We start from the raw sequence: 17,423 nt of genomic DNA, 5'->3' as shown, positions 1-17,423 counted from the left end.
GTTTTGTTGTGCCCGAAGTCGCGAGACCCCAGTAAGTGACCACCAGAGTCCAGAGTCAAAGCCAAATAGCCGGGGTCGCTTTATTACGAGTTCGAACCCGGACCTCTCCGCTTTATACAATGGCAGGTAAAGAGAGAGGCCCCGGCTGCTGTTTTAGGGTTTCTTTTATAGCGAGGTACAAACAAGTCACAGAGAAACAGTAGTTACAAGCTTATTATTGGTTAACATTTAAAGTTGAACATTCGGCAGTTTCTGGTTGGTTCCCGCCTTTTTCGCAACCTCAAATGGCTGGGGGTTTTCCAGATAAGTTGTTTGTGTAAGCCCGGGGGGTGGTCACATGCATGTATGTTGCAACCTCAAACGGCTAGAGGTTTTCTAGATAAGTTGTTTGTTTGAGCCCGGGGGGTGGTCACATGCATGTATGTTCAGAATTTTTCCCTTAGGGGCTTTCTATCTCAGTTTCAGGGATTTCTTTATAGCAATGCGAGAACACACTAATACAGGATTTTCTTCTTTATTTTGTAATGTTATGCCAGAGTTGGGTTGGAAAGTAAATCATGATATGTAGAGTTAAATAAAACCTATCTGAGGGCATGACTCGCCAGACGCCTTAGATAGAAATTTGGACAAGATAAAAAAAATCAGAGGTTAGTCATCATTTTCATCGTCCTTATTTTCTAAGTAGCCTGTCAGTAAAATTTTTTATCTTTATCACTAATAAGTAATTTACAAAATGTTTTTTATTTCAAAGTTTTTGTTTTTTTCTCTTTGTTCAAAGCTTATATTTTATTTGGTTTACTATGTCAGAATACAGCTTGTACAATTATAGTTTAGAATAAATTGAGAAATTGTTCATACTCTGATGATTCAGATAATCATTGCATAGCATTTATCCCCAACTTGTTTGTTTAATGCAATAATAATAATTTATTTGCTCAAATTCTGCAGTTTGAACAGGGCTTGTTAATAATAGCTTATCTCTGCTCCATGCGGCATTAACTAGGGCAACTCAACTGGAATGGAAGGAATCTCTTTTAAGGAGGATGTTGGTACTGACTGTTGGCTGGGAGCTTATCCCGGGATGTTGGCTGGGTTCTTGGTTTACTTCCATGTGTTCTCTTTAAATGTTTAAATGGCTAGACCAGGCTTTGGTTTTTTCAGTATCGTGGTTGGAATCTGAGAGGGAATGGTCTGAAAGTTAGAGTTCTGAAAATATAGCCTGCATGTACAGGCATGAATCACAATTGCTAATGTCCCATTGACTAAAGCCAGTCACGTGGCCAAACCCAGAAATCATGTATGGAGGGACTACACAGGGGCATATGTACTAGTGAAAGTGTTTTCTCAATAGATCACCAAAGTAATAGTTTGCCACACCTGATATATAGAAAAGTTTATGTAAGTTTTATGAATTCCTTGAAGAGAATGTGTTTTGTTTTAGACTGTAATACTCAATATATGTTTATCCAACTATATTTACTGTATTGAATTTGTGATGATACTGTCTAGAATTATTTGTCTTTGACTATTGAGGACCCTTCTCTTGGGCAGAGGTTCTTTTCTTTCTGCTTCTTTTCTGTCTCAATGACCCCATTCATAAAGCTGGTTAGTTTAGACTTTTCGTAAATTTGAGAAAGTAGAGAAAAATTTTACAGTAATTTGCATGTCAATTTAAATTAGTGAAACTTTAGTGTTGGTACAATCGAGGTCTACTCTCTGATATGGTTTGGATCTGTGTCCCCACTTAAATTTCATGTTGAATTTTAATCCTGTATGTTAGAGGTGGGGCCTGGTGGGAGGTGATTATATTATGGGGGCGAATTTCTCCCTTGGTGCTATTCTCATGATGGTGAATTTTCATGTGATCTGGTTATTTAAAGTGTACAGCACCTCTCCCCTCGCTGTCCTGCTCCTGCTCTGGCCACATAAAATGTGCTGGCTCCTCCTTTGCCTTCTGTTATGATTGGAAGTTTCCTGAGGCCTCCCAAGAAGCAAATGCCATCATGCTTCCTACAGCCTGCAGAACCGTGAGCCAGTTAAACCTCTTTTCTTTCTAAATTACCTAGGCTCAGCTATTTCTTTATAGTAGTGCAAGAACAGATTCATACACTCTTTAAATGTGATAAACAAAACAAATTACAATCCTTATTTCAGCTTTCTGTTTACCTTTTGCCTTTCTCTCATTTAAACTGCCAACATTCAAGGAAAGGAGAAGAGTTAAAACTTATTTGAGTAAATATAAAGATATTCTATGCCATATATTTTAAAAATGTATTGCATTTGGCAATTCTTATAACACACTGAACAGGTCATTTTCCTATTGTATAAGAAAGGAAGCTAAGGCACAAAGCAAATATCTTATTTTCCACAGTCCTACAATTTTGAAGTGTCATTCCATTCAGCTACACCAGGTCCATTGCTAAATTGATTTATTCTCTCCGCATAGAGTTGGCATCCCATGGGTTACCCAGATAGTAGTTCATTCCTAAATGGAACACAATAAATCTGAAACTAAATAAAGTGCTTTATTGCCCTCTGTTTTGAAAATCTATAGTTATTGTGCTAAAAGAGAGAAGAAATGATTATCTTTATGTGTTCAGAGATTATGACTAATTTTGATGGTGTTAAGAGCCGAAAACTATGGAAGTTTTCAATGATAATGCTTTTAAAGAAAGTAGCTGGCGAGACTTGCAGGGGTTGGAGTGGGCGGGGGGGCCCGCTGAGAGGAAAACTGGAGGCGCGGGTGGGGTACATGTTGGAGTTGGAGCTCGGCTAGAAGTGGGGCCGTGCCTGGCAGATGCGGTCGTGAAGATAGGTACTGGTTTTGGATTAGGAATTGTTTTCTCACCTTTAAAAGAAGAATGTGGCGATTAGCCTTCAGTTCTGGCATGGGATTAGGAATGGCTTACTCCAACTGTCAGCACGATTTCTAGGCTCCATATCTTCTACACGTAAAATAAGTCAAAGAACAGGAGCAGTGACTTCACCTGAGAACATCCCAGTGGGAGGACAAGAGAAATCATGTTTATTCCTCAGGAATATTGAAGTGCCCTGGAGTAAGCTGCCGTTCTTCTGTAACAATGTTATCAGTAATGCTTTAAACTCCAGCACCTGGTTATGTATTTGAAACCAAGTCTGTTTCTTGTTTTGTATTTTCTCTCTGGAAATTGTGAGGAGGTGGTCTTAAATAAATTAAACAAAATAGGAAAAAAAAGAAAATGAAAGTAAAAGCTGCCTGCATTGCATTTGAATGACTTGAATAAGTAAAGGCAAGTTGAGGTAGGCCATTCAGCTTCTTGCTTACAGGAGGAGGGAAATTAGCAATTTAGTGCGGGTAAAATGGTAGTAAATATGGACTCTCACTTTTTAACGTTTGCCTAGGAATTATTGATGAAAAAAGCCAAGCTCCGTAAAATACTTGAAGAGATCTGTTCTGAGTCATATGTGAGGACCGTGACCAGTCACACTGCCTCAGGAAGTCCTGATAACCTGTGCCTAGGGGTGGCTGGGTTACAGCTTGGTTTTATAGGTTTTAGGGAGATCTAAGAAATCAATCAACATATGTAAGGTATACATTGATTTGGTCCAGAAAGGTAGGACAACTTGAAGCAGGTGGTGGGAGTGGGAGTCATAGATTTTCTGATTGATGATTAGTTAAAACTGATATTACCTAAAGACCTGGAATCAGTGGAAACAAGTGTCTGGGTTAAGTTATGGGATTGTGGAGACCAAGGTTCTTATCATGTAGATGAAGTTGCATAGGTGGCTGCCCTTAGAGGCAATAGATGGCAAATGCTTTCGATTCTGACCTTTAAAAGGTTCTAGACTCTCAGCTAATCTCTTCAGGATCAGAAAAAGACCTGGAAAGGGAAGGGGATTCTCTACAAAATGAATTTCCCCCACAAGAGACAGCTTTGCAGGGCCTTTAAAATATGTAAAAGGAATATATTTTGGGGTAAAATACTTTGATTTTTTTCAAGGCCTATCTGTCATGTGATGCTACACTAGAGCCAGGTTGGAATTTGGTATCTTATTCCTACAGAGATCAGTCCTGAGATCGCTGTTGTAATGTTAATGCTGGTCAGCTGTGCCTGAATTCCAACCAGAGGAGAGTATAATGAGGCAAGTTTGAACATCCTTTCCTATCATGGCCCGAACTAGTTTTTCAGGTTTCTTTGTAATTCCCTTGGCCTAGAGGAGGGTTCCATGGAGTCGGTGGAGGGGCTTAGAATTTTAGTTTTGGTTTACAAAACCTAGGAGTCATATATTGGACAATTGCTCATTTTTTCAAACCTTAATTTTTGGTCAGGTTAGTAGAAATGATGACCAATTATGGCAAACCAGAATGTCAACAAAGCAAAATACCAAGGAAAACAGCTTGTTGTCATGTCAGAGGTACAGACAGCAAAGATCAGTTTTAATAAAATGTGACTTAAAATTCGTCCTCCCTTCCGCTCTGAAACCCCTTCTTTCTTTATTCTCCCTATTCTGTCTTCATCTTGTTACCAGTGGAGGGAGTCCAGGTTCTTGGCATCTTGAACAAATAATTGGACAAAACGCACAAAGCAAGGAAAGAATGAAGCAACAAAAACAGAGATTTGTTGAAAATGAAAGTATGCTTCCCAGGTGGGAGAGCTCAAGAGCCCTGTTACAGGATTTTCTGGGGTTTAGATACCCTCCAGAGGTTTCCATTGGTTACTTGGTGTATGCCGTATGTAAACGAAGAGAATAAAGTAAAGTTACAAAGTCATTCACTTGGGGTACGCCCAATGTAAATAGAGAGGATATTTCCTGTCATAGCTAAAGTGTTTCCATTTAATTTAGTTCTAGGAAGTCAGCATGAATTGGCCTTATGTTCCCTGCCTCCATCTCACACTCTAGTTTGAGGGAAATTGCTATAAAGTTGTTCCCTGTGTGGCCTTGGCCTCTGTATCTTATCAAGCTATTATCTTTTAGTCTACCACCAACCAACAGACACTGTCGAACATACTCAAGCCCTAGGTTCCCCATGTTTTCACCCCTCTTCCTCATTTTCTCCTTATGTACTTTCCAGAAATAACTAGTATATAACATAGAAGAGTAAGTCACTAATTGTGAGAACTCAAGCATTGGCCTCAGGGAAGATATTTTGGGTAAAGGACATTCCTTGGTCCTCAAATGTCCTCAAATCTGTGTTTTCTGTTGACAGGTTTCTTTGTGTCTGCTCAGCAAATGGGAATAGGGAGACAGAGTGAAATTGGTTGTGAGGAAGTTGTCAAAGGCCATGGCCATAGGATTTTGCATATTCAGTGAGGGAACTTCTGCCTCAGAGATGAAAGACAAATGCATTTCTTTTGTTCTTCAGTCACATAAGGTTACAGATTTAGGATCTATTTGCCCAGCATTTTTTGAGCAAATATGGTGATGATTCAGGTTAAGACATCTATAATGCTTAAAAGTGACTTTGAAATATGTGTTAGCTATCTGTTAAAATAAAAATGCCTTATTTTGCTTTAAAATCTTAAAACACAGATTTTAATACTGTACCAAAGCAATAATCAAAAATTATTTACATGTTCATGAATTTGTTTTGATAGAACAAATTTAATTTGGAAAATATTGTTGACTCTGTCCTCAGTGATTAAACCACACTGAAAAACAAATGTAATCTTTATCTTAAAACGATGTGCATATCTGTCATGAAGGTATTTTCAGTCTTCAATTGATGGACATAGCATTTGGAACAGGACTAGATATTACAAATTATCTCTCTGTCTTGCAGATGTGAGGAAATTAATATCTACCCAACCTCACCTCCAAAGTCAAACAGGCTATTAAGGCCACAGAACAGTTTAAAAGTCAATTCATGAGATAAATGTTATTTTAAAAAATAGTCTGTTTTCTTCATGGCATCTAATAAATTTTAATCAATCAATTAATTAGTATATTAGTTGTCTCCTTTACTAGAATGTAAACTCCATGAGGCCAGGGATTTTGTGTGTGTTTGTTTGCTCTTGTATTCTACTATGTGCTCCTGGCACATAGTATTGCTTGGAGATGAATGGGTAAACATGCCAGATAGGGGTTTCCATGAACTCGGGGCAAAGATCAGGAGGGAGGCTAACATGGGTGGGACAGGGTGAGAGTAGGCTGCCACTCGTGTTTTGGGATCATACATACTTTTACCAAACTGGACCTAATGGAAAGGACAACTGACACCCCTGTCACCACTAGCAACATTTTTACCTATAATAGTAAAAGTTCTTGGCCTGACTTTGACTTTAATAGACTGAAGGTCAACTATTTGGTTGTCCACTCAGAACTCCTCAGAATTCAGGAATATGACAGTCCCCACTTCACTACCATATTTATTCTGCTGCCTGTTTTTTTCTAGCTCACTTATTGTCACAGTCCCTATGAAATGTGACAGATCTCTCTATGTAATAATACCACTTTGCAGTTGTATAGTACTTAGTATTTTTCATGGCACTTGCACATTTATTATCTCATGAACAGATTCTACATAAATTGGAGTGTCGCATAAAATGATCTGCAATCAATTGTGTCATTTGGTCAATGTCTGCTGATCCTAGTGGGGCGATGAAAATTGAGTCTAATTTGACTCATCATTTTGCAGTAAAAACAAGAAACTAATTAAAGGCAGATCAACAGCTACACTGGTAATCACAGGGCCTGGTTTGCATAATACAGTGTCAATCTCTTCTGCTTTTTACTGTTATGAATTTTATGTATATTAGATAGAAAATGTTTCCCTAACTTGAAGAAGTAGTGCATTAATCTATCAAATAATGGATCGATTTTAGTTGTAGCAGTTATCTACCACTCATTCATAAAAAGTACATTGATAACTCTTCCAAGTGGAGTGTCTTGTCACTCTGGTTCATAAAATGTTATTTAGGGGTCTGAATCGTGTAGGAGTGAAGATAACTTCCTCCTTCCTTACTTTTCTGAAGGTTTGATAATTTGAGTCCATAAAACAAATGCATAAAATTGATAGGAGAAAGGTATATAAATTATTACTTGCACATGTGTACATGAGAACAATATGAAATATGAAAACTTAGAAAAGGCCAGATGACTGCAGGTTTTATACCATCTGGAAGTTACAGAAGGAATAGGGGCTTGGATTGTGGTAAGGGAGGAGACCACCCCTCATATCATCTTATGCCCAATTTCTGCCTCCAAAGAAAGAAGAAGTAAAAACTAAAAGGCAGAAATGAAATCTGCAGGCAGACAGCCCGGCACCGCACCCTGGGCCTGGTAGTTAAAGATCGACCCCTGACCTAATCGGTTCTGTTATCTATAGATTACAGACATTGAATAGAAATGCACTGTGAAAATCCCTATCTTGTTTTGTTCCGATCTAATTACCAGCGCATGCAGCCCCCAGTCACGTACCCCCTGCTTGCTCAATCAATCACAACCCTCTCACACGCACCCCCTTAGAGTTGTGAGCCCTTAAAAGGGACAATGATTGCCCACTCGGGGAGCTCAGCTCATGAGACCGAAGTCTTGCCGATGCCCTTGAATAAACCCCTTCCTTCTTTAACTCGGTGTCTGAGAAGTTTTGTCTGAAGCTTTTCCTGCTACAGTGGCAAGACAGGTTATGGGAGGGAAGGACAAGAAAAGGCCTGGCTAGTGAAGGTGGTCTTGTTATACAGAGTACTGTGGTTTGAATGTTTGTTCCCTCGTAAACTTATGTTGAAACTTAATTTCCCATGCGGCAGTATTAGGAGATGGGAGCTTTAAGAGATCATTGGATCATGAGAAAAGAGCCCTTATCATCCAGTGGATCATGAGGATCCATTCATGGATTAAAGAATTAATGAGTTATTATGAAAATGGGACTAGAGGTTTATAAAAAGAGGGAGACCCGAGTGAACACTCTCAGCCCCTTTGCCGTGTGATGCCTCGTGCTGCCTCAGGACTCTGCAGAAAGTCTGCACCAGCAAGAAGGCCCTCACCAGATGCAGCCCCTCATCCTTGGATTTTCAGCCTCTAGAACTGTAAGAAATAAGTTCCTTTTCTTTATAAATTGTCTAGTTTCAGGTATTCTGTTATAAGCAACAGAAAACACACTAAGACACATGAAATTTCACAGATAGCAGTTCTCAGAAAGAATAGATGGTGGCTTGTGGTAACGTGTCTCTGTCAGACTTTCAAAGGTGTCATACTCTCCCTCTCATTCCTGTGAGTTAATCTTTCCTAGATTCAGATGGGAGTGGAGTGGGAGTGGGCTCAGAGAAAGCCTAACTGTTTATTTCATGAGTGTAGATTTTCTCTACAGATGCAAATATCCTCCACAAAAGACAGATTTTCAAGATTTCTGTGATTTGCAGTTCCTTTGAATAGCTATATGGAAATATGCCAAAGAAGTGCTTTTTGGGGGGTGAAATATTCTGGTTTTGTTCACATGCATGTCCCTAAACATAATCCGTAGGAGCTAGGTGACCTAATAAGAGGGTCTGGCATCTAGAAACCAGTCATGACCCACCTTTGCTATGGGACTAAGGAGGCTATTCTGATGGCTTCTACTCCAGTTTGTTTATTATTTAACTTAACATTTACAGAGACATTTGGTAAAATGTTTGTAAAACTAGGCCTGAATTTAACATTTCATATGTTCAGATGTCTTTTGTACTTTAAGATGCTCCTTATATTTTAAAGAACTTTTAAATCATTGATTTCATTGGTTGTTAAGGCATGTTAATACACAGCTTCATGCAACATGAGAGAAATAGAAAGCATTTAGAGAAGTGTCCCAGATGCCTCATATAAATACTCTGCTTTGCTATTTTTGTAACGTAAGTACAGAAAACCGTAGATAGTGTTTAAATAGCTCTTTTTGTGCCTTTCTAGAATAAAGATGACTTAAACACTAAGAAAGGAGAGTACATGAACAATACTGCAATTTAGGATTGCCAGATGAAATGCAGGGTGTCCAATGAAATTTGAATTTTGAATAAACACCAATGAACATTTTAGTTTATGTCCCGTTTACTGTATTTTTTAGCATATTTTCCAACTATTGCATTTTTAAAAGTAATTCAAATTTAACTGGCTGTCTTGTATTTTTAGTGGATAAAGCTGTCAATGCTGGATGCAGTCCAGAAGCAGGCAGGCTCTCAAATTTGTGTTAAAGGTGTGCCAATTTCTTTTAATGGCATAGAATATTATTCCACAGCTCTTGAATGTGTCATCTAATTCTCTTGTCTCTCTGTAAGAGGTTTGTGTTCAGAAAAGTCAGAGCTGTTTAGTTATCAAATCTTTTTAACTAACTACTTAATGGCAGTAGTCACCTATGAGCTGAGAACATTTCTGTGATGCTGGGCTTATAGACAGCACATGCTCTGAGGATAAGGTTTTGAGAGACTCTTCACATCTGGAATGATGTTGCCCATTGAATATTCCCAATTGTGGATCTTGCACACATACATGAATTAATATATTCCAAATTGATGTAGTTTCTTCCTGCACATCTGCTCTCCCTGTATCTGTGTTAATGACTCTTATACCCATTTAGTCACCAGAACCAAATACTTGGGAGCCTAGAGGAGGAGGGGATCATCTTTCCTTTCTCTTTTTCTCCTCCCCACATCCAGTCAATTCTGAAGTCCTATGGCTTTCATCTTCTCATTTCCCTGATCACTGCATTAGTGGGCTTGCCCAGCCTTCCAATCTCTTTTCGGGCTCAATCCCTTTACTCCTCCATAGTGGAGAATGCCATAAGGCTGATCAGGGTGCTCTTTAATTTTTGTGGCTCCAGTGGGACCAGATTATATTTTATCAATGCTATTAAGTGCTTATACTACGTAGGACCTCATAGAAAAAGATCAAGGCATGGATGGATCTCTCTACATTCATGATTCTGCTTAGTGTCTTTTCTGCTAAACTATGCTTATCTCACTATATATCTGAATATTATGCTGCTCACTCTTTCCAGAAAATGCACTGAGATTTATTTCCTCAGGGTTTTTGCAAGTTTCTGCATCCTCATTAGTTCTCATTAACTCCTATCCTACCATAGTGATGGTTTTTTAAGCCATTTCTCAGCAACGGTTTACCTACCTTCAGCAACCATAAATATCCATGGACATGCACACAAACATTCACATACACATACAAACACACAGACATCCACAAACACATGCATACACACAAGAATACACACACACACATTTGATTCATCCTATATTGCTACATACTGTACAATGAATTATAATTAGAGCATCCTTTGGTTTTCAGTCTAAATAAATGGTATTTATTAGCATACAGACTTAATTATGTCACCTCAGGTCAGCATTTTATTCTCATGAGTTTTGCCTCCTTGAATGCACAAATAGTGGATCTTAAACCTTCAGACAGAAGGTTTATGTTCCTTTTTCAGTAACAGTGATAAGTTAGTTCTCTTTCTCCTTTATATTTAAGGTACTCCTGGGAGATGAAGGTGTGATAGCCAATACCTGAGAACTAAATGTACTTTTTAATAGACTCAGAATTAACACATTGCAGTGGGATGCAAAAATCCCTTTTCTATCTTTACCTAATGAGGCAAATATTATTGGATAAATAACTTCAATAAAATAGACTTACTACTGTAAGTCTATTTTGTAAGACTATTGTGATAGTCTTCAAACAATTTAGCCCTCACTGTGTCCCAAACTCCTTGAGATTCTTTTATTAGTATTTTCTAACACTTGTTAAGGGAACATTTTCTTTTATGACACCTCTAAATGTCACTGTTTCCAAGATGCTATAGCATTATATTGTCAATGAGTTACTTCCGCAATGATAGTTTTTCAATTTCTCTTAAGGTTTTAATTTCATCTTCAATTTCTCATACCCGGTGAAAGTAAACTAGTTCTTATAAATTCTTAGTTGTCAGATATTATAATCTTGTCTTTTGAGGAAAGAACTAGCATTTAGAGGATAAATTTAACTGCTAATGTGGTAATGCTGGACACGCCAGGAATTAGGGGCAAATCTGAAGCCAGCAGATATCCTGGAAACATTAACTCTTGACATCAGAAACATTCCCTGGGATGCAGAGTAGTCACCCTGGAGTCTTGCAGATTAAGAAAAAGCTCCCATAGCACACACACATATTTAAAAGGATTACTTGAAGTGACTAGGTTTGAAGTGCAAATAGAAGCAGAGGTGGAAGTAGAAAAATAAATAGAAATGTTTGCCTCAGGAAGTAATGTGGGGGCAAAGACAGTCACAGGCCCAGGGCTTTAAGATATCTCCCAGGGAGCTATCTTCCTGTTGCAGATACTCAGGCCTTTGTCCTGCAGGGTTGTTTTATACACCTCAGAAACAGTGCTTGAAATTCAAGAAAGTAAGCATTGTTGACTTGGGATGAGTTCTCTGGTCTAATTTATAAAATAGGCAAATTGTTTAGAGTCCACTGCCTTAACCCTATTTTCATCAGTGATTTGTAACAGAGCCTTCTTCTCTGTGTGCACTTGAGGGGCTTGAGGAATGAAAATGAGGTCTGAGAGTTACCAGCATATGGTTTCACTGGAAGCCTTGGATGTGAATGAAATTATCCAAGGAGAGAGTAAAGTGTGAAGAGAAGATGAATGCGTGAATGAAGGAGGAAGCCACTGAAGGGTCATTCTATGGTATCTGAGAGGGAGGAAGGAACCATTTTTTCTAATATTGCAACTTGCCACCTTACCTCCTCTCCAGACCTCCTTTACTCTAGTCAAGTTTCTTTTCCTACAGCATTTTTCACTTATTATTTACTTTTCACTACATCATTTTAAGTTATTTTCTCACGTTTTGTATCTTCTCTGCCTCCTGTCCCTTACTAGAAGGTAAGCCCCATGAAGGACAGATGTCTTTGTTGGTATATTCCAAGCAGGTAGAAGAGTGACTAGTATTTTGGAGGTGCTTAGTCATATTTACTGGATGAGTGAAAACCATAGCAGTGTTTCAAGAGGAAAGTCTGCTACAGATTGAATGCTTGTGTCTCTCCAAGATTCTTATATTGAAATCCTAACCTGCAGCGTGATAGTATTAGGAAGTGTGGCCGGTGGTAGGTGAGTAGGTCATGAGGACTCTGTCCTCACCAATGGGATTAGTGCCCTTATAAAAGAGACATTGATAATTTATCTTTTGAGGAAAAAATGGAAAGCTGTCCTCCGAACAAGTACAGGTGCTGGCCGTGGGGAGTGAAAGCACACCAAAGATAGGAAATGCAAAAGGGATTTGAGGGGATATGGGTGGAACACTCACAGCTTGTGCTTCGTGATCTTTTGGAAATATGAAGCAAATCTTCTGATATCTCAGTAGATGAGAATATGAGAAATTTGTCTGTGGGGAGCCAAAGACATTTTCTGTGTTGAGCATGTTTTCTTCTTCTTAAATCATTTTTTTTTTTTTAATGTGAGCATTTGATGAAGGGACAGCAGGGAATACTTTTTGTACTGTTAGAATCAGCAGAGCCCTGTGGAAATCTCAGCCCCTGTTCCCCGATTTCCACATTCTTGAACTGAAAAACACTAAATATGAAAATACTTAACTGATAGACCTAGAAATCATACTTTTCTTTGCAAATACATACAGTAAATCTTAAACTAGGAATTCTTCTTCCTCTCAGGAACAGTAATTTGTTGATTATTTTTAAGTCAATACCGATTTACACCTGCCCTGATTGTTTTGATGCCAATTTATAAATTTCTTTATATTTTAACCCACTGTCAAAGCTAACTGTATTAATCTTTACTCCATTAGAGTACTGAGGTGAGACCCAAGTACTTATTATGGAACTGAATTAGTAAGCTACTTAATTTAGGATGTGTGTGTGTTGAGTACTTTTAGGACTTTGTTTTTTAATGTACATTTATTTTAGAGGAAACTTCTATTAGTACAAAATGTCCGAGGGAACTACACTCGCCTCCACATGAATTAAATCCAATTAAATTAAAAAATAAATTCATGAACCCTTGCAGATTATTTAAATGTTGTGTAAATTGTGTGGCAGTTTCAGAAGCAGTGAACATGGTAGATATTGCCATTTCCCACAACATATTTAAATATGGTCTTCCCCCTACTTGATATGCTAGGGCTGAATAGCAAAGGGGAAGGCTCTATCAGTCAGCTTTTTCCATGTTAACACCTTGTCGTTAATCACCACAAAGTTTCAGTGGCATTCAACTTCAGAATCACAAGTATGTGAGCCTGCTAGGCTAGTTCTCCTCCAGCCTGTTGGTATATGGGTTGTCTGGGGACAGACTGGTTCTGTGTGTCTTATGCTGGGCCCAGGCTGCAAGGGTGGAAGCTACCTGGGACACATTCTTCCTCTAGTAGTGGACTGAAGCTCCTAGAAGGATAAATGGAAGTCCTCAGCACCTGTTCAGACTGAGGCTCTAATCAGGCTCATTGTCACTTCCACATTCCATTGGTCAAAGGAAGAAAACACAGTCAAAACAAAGGCAGGAGCAGATGACGAACACTGCCCAGAAGAGGCTACAGCAAGGGTGGGATGTACAGAAGCTCCCAGAGCAGCAAAGAACTGGGGCCAGCAACTCCATCTACCACAGTGGGCTTGTTCTTTCTGGAAATACACACATCCTTGGATGCATACTAGGAGATGTTTATATGAGTTATTGGTATTTAGTGTTTGAGCTGGAGTTGCTTGATATGCTTCCGGGTTCATCTGAGGCTGGGAAATTTCAAACAGACTTTTGGTATCCTTTCCTGAAATAGTGATTACATTGAGCATTTCAGATACTTAAAAAATAACTCCAATAAAGCTTGAAAATTGGATCTTTCTGAGCAAATTCTCCCTTTCTTAGTATGTATTAATGTCTTTATTTTATGTCAGCCCCGAGGTACTGAAGAGTGAGCCGTACGGGGAGAAGGCTGATGTCTGGGCAGCAGGCTGCATCCTTTATCAGATGGCGACTTTGAATCCCCCCTTCTACAGCACTAACATGCTGTCCTTGGCTATAAAAGTAAGCAACGCTGTGAGACAAAAGGGTCTCATGTAGCTAAAAATGCAATTCCTTTTCTTATTAAACAGATCTTGGTGATTTTAATATAACTGCCCATTAAAAGCAAGAATTCTTTTATTAACTGTGTGAACCAGTTTATTTTTTCCGCTTTCTTCTAAATATATATTTCATGTAATGGCTTATTTTCCTCTATAATTGTCTTTATTTATAATACAAAATTATTTAAAGATTTTTTGGTCTTCTATTTTTTATTCATTTTATTTATTTATTTATTTATTTTGACACAGTCTCACTCTGTCGGCTAGGCTGGAGTGCAGTGGCGTGATCTTGGCTCACTGCAACCTTTGCCTCCTGCCTCAGCCTCCTGAGGAGCTGGGATTACAGGCATGTGCCACCACACCTGGTTAATTTTTAATTTTTATTTTTTTAGTAGAGATGGGGTTTCACCACGTTGGCCATGCTGGTCTTGAACTCCTGACCTCAGGTAATCCATCTGCCTTGGCCTCCCAAAGTGCTAGGATTACAGGCGTGAGTCACTGCACCTGGCTGGTCTTTTATTTTTAATTGCAGTCTGGACTACTCACAACCCAGCACCTTATATTATCCCATATACCATTTTATTATGAATCGAAGGTTAATTTTAACTCAGCTTGGAGAATATAATTCCATGTTCAAGAACTGTTGAATTGATGCAAATGTTTTATTTGGTTGAGATTTCTGACTAAAATTTGTGTGTGAAGTTATACTGCTTAATTAGTAACTCTCAGGTTATGGTCAAGTATTAACTATTCAAAGACATCTGTGGCCCCTTGACTTCCATCACTCTAGTCTGCTTGTTTTGCAGATAGTGGAGGCGGTATATGAACCAGTGCCAGAAGGTATCTACTCTGAAAAAGTAACAGACACCATCAGCAGGTAATTAGTCTCGCAGCTTCAGACATGTAGGGACAATCAAGACATACCTTGTGTCTATAATAAATCACTATTTATGGATAAAAGCTCATAAAGAGAAAGGGTCCCCACATAATCCAAATCTAGAAAGAGGTTTGTGCATCATCAGTAACAGTGACTATTTGGAAGCTACTTAAGTGTCCAAGAGAAAGTAGAGCATTCACTTATTATGCAACCACTAGAACGATTATTTGGAAGGGTTTGTAACAACCTGTAAAACACATTGTGACATGTGGGTGAGACAAATATGATGTAAAGCTTTTTGTAACCATGACAAACCCCATAAAAATATGCAAAAAATTGGAAAAGTCCAGACAAGAACACATGAAACAAAAGCCACGTTAGATGATAAAGTTGCAGGTACTTTTCATTTCCATTTTAAATTGATAATGTGATTTATCATAATTTTTCAAAGAGAATCAGGAGCTCCAGCTATCACTATAGCAGGAGTTTAATGAAAGTCGTTATCTAGTTGCACTTCCAAAGTTTTGGCCAATCCCTGCTGGCCTGTCACCCATGCTCCCTCCCACTTCCCCTCCTGTTTTCTCTGCTCCAGCCACATGGGGCTTCCCACTAGTCCTGGCATGCACCCTCCTTCTAGACCTTTGCTCTTGCTTTCATGGTTTCCTAGAACTCTCTTTCCTCAGATACATGCATGACACAGGCCCTCACTTCATCTGGGTCTCTGCTAAAATGTTCCCCACCCTGATGGCCCCACTACCTCGCAGTACTCTCTAACCTCCTTGCCTGCTTTATAAAGCGCATGGCACTCATCATCCTTGACATATTATACATGTGCATACATGCTTTTTGTTTATTGTCTGTCTCTTCCCCAGCAAAATGGAAACTCAAGAGCAGGGACTTAGTCAGTTTAGTTTGTAGCTTTTATTGCCCAAAGCAGTGGCTGACACAGAGTAGACCCTTAATAAATATTGCTTGTATGAGTAAATGACTCATGTATCTAGCTGATTGCTATTTCTGGACCTTCTTGGATACTTAAGTTGGGTACTTAAGGTGGGTACTTAAGTTGCATCTTGGGTACTTAAGTTGGATACTTAAGTTGATGGGATTTCTCCATCCCATCAAACTGAGCCAAATCCTCAGTATTTTGGATTGTAGAAATTCTAGATTCAACCCAGATAGAATCTTTTTTCATCTGCTTTCTGAGTCTTTTAAAACTTGGGTTGGTATCTGTGCTAGCACTTAGCTCCATCTCTGATGAAATATAATAGATGTATTATTGTGACTATACCCCTTTCCCTTTGATTTCTCCTCCTAGCCATTGTTTATACTAATAATACTCCTCACCAGTTTTTGTAGGATGATATCTAAACCTTTCTTTCTTTGGCACAATACTAATCTACAGTCTTACTTTTTTAATTGATTTTTTTTAATTTTTAAATTCAGAGGTACATGTGCAGGTTTGTTATGCAGGTAAACTCGTGTCTTGGGGGGTTGTCGTATAGATTATTTCATCACCCAGGTATTAAGCCTAGGCCCAATAGCTATTTTTCCTGATGTTCTCCTTCCTCCTACCCTCCACCCTCCAATAAATCCCAGTGTCTGCTGTTCCCCTTTATGGGGCCAGGTATTCTCATCATTTAACCCCCACTTATAAGTGAAAACATGCAATATTTGGTTTTCTGTTCCTGCATTAGTTTGTTAAGGATAATGGCCTCCAGCTCCAGCCATGTTCCTACAAAAGACATGATGTTGTTGCTTTTTATGGCTGCATAGTATTCCATGGTGTGTATATACCATATCTTCTTTTTTCAGTCTAGAATTTATGGGCATTTATGTTAATTCCATGTCTTTGCTATTGTGAATAGTGCTGCAATGAACATATGTGTGCAAGTGTTTTTATGATAGAATGATTTGTATTCCTTTAGGCATAGAACCAGTAATGGGATTGCTGGGTTGAACAGTAGTTCTGTTTTTATGTCTTTGGGGAATCACTACACATTGTTTTCCACAATGATGGAACTAATTTACACTCCCACCAACAGTGCATAGGTGTTCCTTTTATGCTGAACTTTTCCAGCATCTGTTTTTTTTTTTTTTTTTAGCTTTTTAATAATAGCCATTCTGACTGGTAAAAAATGGTATCTCATTGTGATTTTGATTTGTATTTCTCTAATGATCAGTAATGTTGAGCTTTATTTCATGCTTGTTGACTACATGTATGTCTTCTTTTGTGTAGTGTCTGTTCATGTTCTTTGCCCACTTTTAATGGGGTTGTTTTCTCTTGTAAATTTGCTTAAGTTCTTTATAGAAGCTGCATATTAGACCTTTGTCAGGTGCATAGTTTGCAAAAATTTTCTTCTGTTCTGTAGGTTGCCTGTTTACTCTGTTGATAGTCTCCTTTGCTGTGCAGAAGCTCTTTAGTTTAATTAAATCCCACTTGTCAATTTTTTTCCTTCCTTCCTTCCTTCCTTCCTTCCTTCCTTCCTTCCTTCCTTCCTTCCTCCCTCCCTCCCTCCCTGTCCTTCCTCCCTCCCTCTCCTTCCTCCC

The 17,423-nt window shown here is 38.7% G+C and overlaps 1 protein-coding gene and 1 pseudogene across 1 annotated transcript in view; both read left to right on the top strand.

Moving 5' to 3' along the window:
* Window positions 1-17,423, top strand: part of NEK10 (NIMA related kinase 10) — a 260,776-nt gene that overhangs the window by 149,504 nt on the left and 93,849 nt on the right. Inside the window, 2 exon segments of the mRNA XM_017865822.1 lie at window positions 13,832-13,961; window positions 14,806-14,876. Of these exon segments, the coding sequence (XP_017721311.1) occupies window positions 13,832-13,961; window positions 14,806-14,876 (201 nt within the window).
* LOC108524749 (MICOS complex subunit MIC10-like) lies at window positions 2,753-3,213 on the top strand (annotated as a pseudogene).

Source organism: Rhinopithecus bieti, unplaced genomic scaffold (genome assembly GCF_001698545.2).
Source record: "Rhinopithecus bieti isolate Rb0 unplaced genomic scaffold, ASM169854v2 scaffold_2432, whole genome shotgun sequence".
Taxonomy (NCBI): domain Eukaryota; kingdom Metazoa; phylum Chordata; class Mammalia; order Primates; family Cercopithecidae; genus Rhinopithecus; species Rhinopithecus bieti.
The sequence above is the reverse complement of the archived record's forward strand: the minus strand, read 5'-3'. Positions and strand labels throughout refer to the sequence as shown.